This window comes from Oratosquilla oratoria, chromosome 22 (assembly GCF_046742065.1).
Source record: "Oratosquilla oratoria isolate Oo_2021 chromosome 22, ASM4674206v1, whole genome shotgun sequence".
Lineage (NCBI taxonomy): Eukaryota > Metazoa > Arthropoda > Malacostraca > Stomatopoda > Squillidae > Oratosquilla > Oratosquilla oratoria.
In genome coordinates, this window is record NC_134798.1 from 30,348,524 (window position 1) to 30,357,622 (window position 9,099).

Genomic DNA, 9,099 nt, shown 5'->3' on the forward strand with positions numbered 1-9,099 from the left:
TAGTGGATGATATTGGGTTATCGAGAATTAATTATTCTCATTCTATCAGTGTAATTAATGAACTGCATAATGAAATCACAGAACTAAAACTGTGCGTATGCAGAGGTATAACATTAAGTTGTGTACTTACTTTTCAACAGTTCATAGTGAATAATATATATATATATATATATATATATATATATATATATATGTATATACTGTATATATATTTATATATATATACATATATATATATATATATATATACATATACATATACATATACATATACATATACATATACATATACATATACATATATATATATATATATATATATATATATACATATATATATATTATATATATACATATACATACATATACATATACATACATATATATGTATACATACATATATATATGTATGTATATATATATATATATCAATTTAAATATACATAAACATATATATATATATATATATATATATATACATATATATATTATGTGTATATATATATATATATGTATATGTATATGTATATATATATGTATATATATATATATGTATATATATATATACATATATATATGTATATTTATGTGTATATATATATATATATATATATATATTATATATATATATATATATAATCACGAAGAATCCACAGTCGGAATAAAAGGAAACTTTAGAAGAAAGTGTAACTTCTATATTTCGGCTAATAGCTATAGCCCTCTTCAGGAATGTACAGATTACAAGAATCTGCAGACACATAAGTACAATTGCACTTTCCTGAAGAGGGCTATAGCTATTAGCCGAAATATAACAGATACACTATCTTCTAAATTTTCCATTTATACCGACTGTGGGTTCTTCGTGATTATTACTTACAAATGTGCTACAACATTTTGTCTAAGTTATATATATATGTATGTATATATATATATATATATACATATATATATATATATATATACATGTATGTATATGTATATATACATATATATTTATATATATATATATATACATGTATACATATTATATATATATGTATATATACATATATATTCGTAAATAGCTGGAGTCCAGGAACCATTATTATGGGAGAAAGCATACGTCGAGTCCAGCGTATGCTTTCTCCCATAATACATATATATGTACATACATACATACATACATATATATATATATATATATATATGGATGGGACTATTCGCCGCAGACTATTTGCCACCGACGATTCACCAACAGCGTTTCGCCGACAGGTAAAGTTCGACACCAGATATTCGCCGACGGGATCAGTTCGCCTTTGGCCGGATGTGAAAATAAAGGGATTTAGAGCAGGGTTTCTTTTTGTCATTCATTTTTTCTTTCATCAAGTCACCTCTTACAAGAGTCATCCATTATTACCAGCTGGTTTGGTGATGCCTGTAGTCCAGTCTACACTGTGGGACTGCACCATACGAGGCTCGTGGGCAGTCGTCAGCAGGTTGACCTCGCGTATATCGACTCATGTGATAGCGAGGATGTTTTTCGTCGTGAAGTACTTCACGTCACCCCTCTCAAGTCGTTCGTTCTGGTCACGCTGTGGCATATGCTTCCGTTTACGCCTGGGAGTGCCACACACTCCTGTTTTGTTTTTATGCAGAAAATCATCCAACATAGGACTTGTGTACCAATTGTACCAGGAATGTGGTGACGACCTGGCGAGTAAATGCCTTTGGGGGTTAAAGAGTGTAATGAGAAATAGACATTTGGGAATGGATTCTAAGAGAAGATTTCTATGAAGAAGTGATTGTACCGACAGCACTGTATTGGACAGAAACATTGTACATAAGAGAGGAAGAGAGTCATTCTTTTAATATGTTTGAAATGAGGTACCTCAGAAGCATGATAGGAGTTACTAGGCTGGATAGACCGAGAAGTGAAGAGGTGAGGAAGAGAATGGTGGTGGAAAGGGAGTTGAGAGATAGGGCTGATGAAAGAGTATTGGGATGGTTTGATCACATGGGAAGAATGAGTGAAGAAAAAGTGGTGGTGTGGAAAGCAGAGGTGGAAAAAGTGAACATGAGTGGGCGAGCTAGGATGAGATAGATAGATAGGATAAAAGGGGCATTGGGAAAGAAGGGAATGTCTTTTGAGGAAGGACGGGAGAGGACAGAAGACAGGGGTGAATGGAGAAGGGTTGTATATGGATGATGCTGTGATGCATGAGGGGGAGTGGGGGGATGGGGTGAGGAAGTATGTGTGAAAAATAAACTGATGCAGCCCGACGGGATTTCTCCCCTTCTTCTCTTTTTCTGCATGTGGGGGACGGAGATGGGGGGAGGGGGGTGTCGCCGATATAATGAAGCGGCCTTATTGTGGATATCCTGTGTCCTACGATACTGCTTCTGACCCAGGGCTGTGGGCGAGATGCAGGGGTGATCCTTCATCGAAGAGGAGCCAAGATAAGAGAGAGGGAAGGGGGTGGATGGGAGTGGAGTATGTTGAAGATGGAATGGGTGGGATTGGTTTTTGTGCCTTTGTTTTTTGGCTACCTCGCTTGTAAGGGGGAAAAAGCCTTTGGTATATGTATGTACATACCAATTATTTACTCCTTCCCAGATTCATTTACTGTACATTGAAATGTTTTTATTTTATGAGATGATAATATAAAAGATATTTTAGATATTATTACAAATTATTTTGGGGTATTTTCACAGAATGAACAAGACGACGCTTTTCCATATACCTTACCACTGTATTGATACAACTAATGTGCCAAAGTACTACTGTGACTTTGGATTTGAGGCTGTCTAGAATGTAGGTCAGTCCAAATAGTGTTTATGTAATGCAACAAATCAGAACGTTGTTACGGGAGGCACTGTATGAGTTTTTCACAGATCCCTGATTTCTTTAATGTTTTCATTGATATTGTGTTGCTATTATCTTGTAAAGAAGTGTAACCACTCATAGCGAATTTGTATTACTTATGTGGTTACTACGTTATCAGCTACTATCGTAGATTAAGTAGTTATCATAACCATTTTCCAACTTGCTACAAGTAGGATAATTCCCACTCCCCACTTTTTAATTTTCCTTGCATTTGTATTTTTTTTTTCAAATTTGTACCCTTTAATAGAGGCAGTGATTCCATTGTTCTGCTATAACTCAGCGCTTATTGATACATAACTGATCAAACTGTCACGGATAAAGACGCGAATGGCAGGAGCGGTCTAAATCTGTTGTCATTTGTAATCGTCCTAAATGTCAAGCTGCCAAGTGTTGTGAGCTTGTCCATGTTAATCGTCATTTGCCGTGCTCTAGTTTTCCATATTTTCTGTCCTTACACTATTCCTTCAATGTTGCTTAGCAACAATGGGATTAAGCTTAAGAATGAGATCATAGCCAACATTTGCAAACAATACATCACCCACATTTTTGTAACTGCTTATCAGCCCTCCTGTAACGGTGTGGTGGAGCTGACAAATAGGCTACCTCATGTCAGTGGCTGCACTAATAGCACTGTCAATGTATCAACGAGAAACACACCTCATTATGTCCTTTATGGTTCTGAGAAGAGGTTTTACTTCCGTCTGATCTTTTGGATAGCCCTATTCGTCCTCTCTTCCATTCTAAAGATTACAGTCATCTTCAGTGCCATACATTGCATACCATTTATGATTCTGTCTGATGGAAACTTCAGGAGTCCAGATCAAACATGATAAAGAAACAACATAGTGAGGCTATACCTGTTTCCATACAAGTGGGTGAACATGCATTTAAACAAATGCCTGAGCGCCAGTGTAAGCTTAACAACAAACTTAAGGGTCCTTTTCTGGTTATTCTGGTGACGCAGAGGCTTTATCCCAATAAGTTCATGGTTGTATACCCATCTCAGGGACTTAGTGAGATGCTGCATTCTGATAGGCTTAAGAAGACACAGGTGCCCATACCTACATTCCCCCCCCCAGGGCCCAATGTTTCCACTGTTTCACCCCCTGTTCATCACTCGTATCATCTACGTTCAAAAGGTACAATGCTTTAATGGTTGAGGGAGACAAATATACATATGTGTCACTGTACCCTTTTGTTACTGTAACCACTATCTATTAAGATTGTAAATTGTGTCAATAGCTATGTGCAACCTCAGTTATGGTTGGCATAACCAAGGGGTGTGTGATCTATGATTTTCTATAGCTATTTTGTGTATGCCAGCCAAATGTATGGTGCTTCTCTATTTTCTCATTTATACTATGTATTATTATGAAATTCTTGTATATATTATTGTGTATTGTATAATGTCCCGGACGTCCGACAATTTATGTCATGTTCTTTATTTCTATATTTTACCTACTGGCGTCAGTATGTGTTTGTGTTTTTGTGTGTTTTATGTCCCAGTATATTTATATATGTATGTCCTTTGTCTATTGCCTTATTTTACGTGCCCTTGTGTTTGTTCCTTACCACGAATATTATTTCCTCGATGAGGGCACCGAGAGTTGGTGGCTGGGCTATGTAGTGGGAGCCTGTATATTTGTAATATTATATAAAGATGTATAAATGTAACTGTATGAAACCATCTAGCGAGTTCCTGCTAATTGATTTGTATTCACGTGGATGAGCGTGCCGACGCGGTATGACGTCAGTATTGTACCAACTGTAGTTGAGATCATACGTTCGCTCTATATCGTGCCATACTTTTATATCAATAATACCTTTACAAGTGTCTGACATTTAATATCCACCATTACATTATCATAATTATTGTTATCCTTATTATTATATTTTTAAGTTGATGTCTTACTTTTCAACGTACAAAAACTTTACTGGTAAATTACGTTGTTTCGTTGAAAGTTTTTAAAATTGCACATGTAGTTTGCTAATTCTCATACAGTTAGGACCCTGTTTACGCCGAGATGACAAAATCACAATATCGTCTGACACGTGTCACAATGAGATACATAAAGCTTACCATAACATTAAGATAATTCTGGGTAATGTTTGGATAATTAAACATGAAGACTTAGTGTACCTCGTTTAACCACTTCCGTACTACGTGGCTCTTTTCCTTTTAATATACCTGCCACCTGGCTATTTTATTAATTGCTATTACTCTTTTCGACAGTGAATGTCTTAATCCATTTTAAGGACCATTCGTATTGAGGGCCAGAAGGTCTTTTCTTCTACGAGTTCACCGAAAGACGTTTCGGTAAATTTTCTTCTGTTCTTTCTTATAATGACGCCAATTCTATAGGATCCTATTATAGACAAATTCCTTTATGTATTTACTGATCTATTTAGGAATAGACTAATTTATGTGTTTATATGTTAGCTCATTTATTCATTTCTTATTCACCCACTTATTCATTCATTCATTCATTCATTCATTCATTCATTCATTCATTCATTCATTCATTCATTCATTCATTCATTCATTCATTCATTCATTCATTCATTCATTCATTCATTCATTCATTCATTCATTCATTCATTCATTCATTCATTCATTCATTCATTCATTCATTCATTCATTCATTTGTTCGTTCATTCATTTATTCACTCATTCATTCATCCATTTTTCAATCAGTTATTCATTCATTTAAAGCTGGTGCTTATGCTACTGTTGCTATGAATGGTAATGATTATTGTGGTGCTAGTAGTTGATGGTGCTTGTGCAGTAATGGTGGTGGTGATGATGATGGTGGTATTGATTCCAGTAATAATAAACAAAGTTAAAACAAGAGAAACAACAACAAAAAATGGCAAATTATAACGAAAATGAACGAAAAGTGAGGAGAAAATAGGAGAGGAGAAAGAAGAAACCTAGAAAGCAGTTAATGCAAGAGGCTGACAAAGGGAAGAGGCAGAATCAAACGAATAAAGGAGGGAGAAGGCATAACCGGGAAGTGGAAAGAGAACTAACGATATAGCAAGGAGGAAGAAGAGGAGGAAAAGGAAGAGGAGGAGGAGGAGGAGGAGGAGGAGGATGAGGAGAAGTAAGAGGAAGAGGAGAAGAAATAGTAATGGTGGTGGTGATGATGATGGTGGTATTGATTCCAGTAATAATAAACAAAGTTAAAACAAGAGAAACAAACAACAAAAAATGGCAAATTATAACGAAAATGAACGAAAAGTGAGGAGAAAATAGGAGAGGAGAAAGAAGAAACCTAGAAAGCAGTCAATGCAAGAGGCTGACAAAGGGAAGAGGCAGAATCAAACGAATAAAGGAGGGAGAAGGCATAACCGGGAAGTGGAAAGAGAACTAACGATATAGCAAGGAGGAAGAAGAGGAGGAAAAGGAAGAGGAGGAGGAGGAGGAGGAGGAGGAGGAGGAGGAGAAGTAGAAGGAAGAGGAGAAGAAGTAGGAGGAGGAGTGGGAGGAGGAGGAGGAGGAAGAGGAGGAGGAGGAAGAGGAGGAGGAGGAAGAGGAGGAGGAGGAGGAGAAGTAGGAGGAAGAGGAAGAGAAATAGGGGGAGGAGTGGGAGGAGGAGGAGGAGGAAGAGGAGGAGGAGGAGGAGGAGGAGGAGGAGGAGGAGGAGGAGCAGAAGGAGGAGGAGGAACAGAAGGAGGATGTCGGCGGGTCGGCTAGAACCGGGAGTGGGGAGGACCAGCTTGAAGCGCCCCAGGCAGAGACAATTATAAGGCAACCAGGTGAACGGTCAAAGGGAAGCGCTGTGTGTTTGTACACTTGGGCTGCCGCAGTAACGAGGCCAATAGTGTCTTCTCGACACTTCCGGGCGAATAATACAGCCACAGAGCTGTTCGCGCCTCTGCGGGGGTTCTTTTCTCGAAGTTCCTGTTCGTGGGGTTGAAATGAGAATGGCAGGTGAGGTGAAGAGATGCCGTTCGGGTGCATGTAAACGTTTTTTTTTATTTCGAGGATTCTTAAGTCTTGTATTTTTGGCTGTTCTCGCTTCTGCGGGAGTTCTTTCCTCGAAGTTCCTCTTCGTGGGGTTGAAATGAGAATGGCAGGTGAGGTGAAGAGATGCCGTTCGGGTGTATGTAAACGTTTTTTTTATTTCGAGGATTCTGAAGTCGTATTTTTGGCTTGTTCTCGCCTCTGCGGGAGTTCTTCTCTCGAAGTTCCTCTTCGTGGGGTTGAAATGAGAATGGCAGGTGAGGTGAAGAGATGCTGTTCGGGTGTATGTAAACGTTTTTCTTTTTTTTTCGAGGATTCTGAAGTCTTGTATTTTTGGCTTGTTCTTCGCGGATGTTGGTGCCATGGATGGTTTCGAAGTGGAGAAATAACCGGAAGCGCGGTCGTTAATAGTATTCCAAGTTGAAGCTACTGCAGACTAGAATTTGTTTTGTTCTTCTGATATAGGGTTTAATGGAGGTTTTATTGCTTCATATTCCTTCAAAATGGAAGTGCAGAGGTCATCACTTTTTTCGATATTGAAGTTTTTGTTTATTCCAATTTGCTCTGATCTTCAGGCAGAGGTTCCAGTGGGAGCTGTTGGCGTAATAACACAATCATCTCCATTTTTGCTTTGTTTTTAAGTAAAAACGAGACACTGTCTTCGTCAATGCTCTTAGAGTTTTAATTTAGCTTGTTTATTTAGATCTAGTGGAATTCTTATTGCTGTTTTGGAAAGGCATTGTAACTGCTTTCGAAGTAAGTACTGTATATAAATGTTTGAATAGTTCATACACTTCGATGTTCCGAGGTGATTGGAATTCAGCTTGTGCTTCGAGAATCATACCAAATGAAAGTCTAGTTATTGTTTGAATAGTTCATACACTTCGATGTTCCGAGGTAATTGGGATTTAGCTTGTGCTTTGAGAATCATACCCATTGGAAGTCTAGTTATTGTTTGAAAAGTTCATACACTTCGATGTTCCGAGGTAATTGGGATTTAGCTTGTGCTTCGAGAATCATACCCAATGGAAGTCTAGTTATTGTTTGAATAGTTCATACACTTCGATGTTTCGAGGTAATTGGGATTTAGCTTGTGCTTCGAGAATTGTACACAATGGAAGTTTAGTTATTGTTTGAATAGTTCATACACTTCGATGTTCCGAGGTGATTGGGATTTAGCTTGTGCTTCGAGAATCATACCCAATGGAAGTCTAGTTATTGTTTGAATAGTTCATACACTTCGATGTTTCGAGGTGATTGGGATTTAGCTTGTGCTTCGAGAATTGTACACAATGGAAGTTTAGTTATTGTTTGAATAGTTCATACACTTCGATGTTCCGAGGTGATTGGGATTTAGCTTGTGCTTCGAGAATCATACCCAACGGAAGTCTAGTTATTGTAATATTATAAGAAACTAGCACTAATGGTGAAAGGTTTTTGATTACTCTAGATACAGTAGTTCTAATGTCTCTTGGTGAAGCTTCTGCAGACGGGGTTTTATGTGGTGCTCAGGCATAAAATCCAACTGAAATCTTATTTCCACAACAGCATAAACTGATTTATCTTCTTTTGGAGATTAAGTTCCGTTACCTTAAATATAATATTTTTAAGTGAAAGCATTCAACTATATACATACAGTTTAGATTCCTTTTGGTGAAGAAGTTAGTTTTCTTTACTCATACTGTGGCTAGTCTAGTGTAGTCTCAGGGTCTGTAATAAACATGGTATAATTACGAAACTTAAAAACTGTTGTGTATATGGAGACTCTTAATTATTCAGAAACTTCAGTCTAAAAGACGTAAACTTAAGAAGGCCAGAAGTACATTTCCAAGACGCAGTCAAGATGAATTGCTGCGGTACTTATTCAAAGCTTCAACATGAGACGAGAATACTTTAAGCACAAACAAGAAAATCTCTCCATTTATTCGTTTGAAGCCTAAAAGCTGTAAGTGTAGAAATTTGAGAGTGAGTAGGAAGCCACCAGTCTTGCATTTTCTTACTGTTTAGGTCCAGATATTAATTATTTAAATTACAAAATAATATTAATTTCATTCAAATGTTGGAAATGCAGGAGATAGGGCAGTTTATTTTCTTATTTATTTTTTTAACTGAGTATCTCTTTGGGTTTGTATTTTCTTTATAATAAAGATATGTGGTTCCAGAGGCTTATGTAATTTGCCCAGGTGACCCCCTAGAGCAGTTGGAGACGGTTAGTGTGACAAACTTTGGTAAAGAAACTAAATTCTTAGTGCAGAAAGAAAGATGACCA

General features: G+C 37.2%; 1 protein-coding gene across 1 annotated transcript in view; it reads right to left on the reverse strand.

The window, feature by feature from the left end:
- Window positions 1-4,408: 4,408 nt before the first annotated feature.
- The window catches only part of LOC143037338 (uncharacterized), an 11,809-nt gene continuing 7,118 nt past the window's right edge, over window positions 4,409-9,099 (reverse strand). The window contains exon 2 of the mRNA XM_076205474.1: window positions 4,409-4,497. Coding sequence (XP_076061589.1) covers window positions 4,409-4,497 — 89 coding nt within the window. The remainder of the gene's footprint in view (window positions 4,498-9,099) is intronic.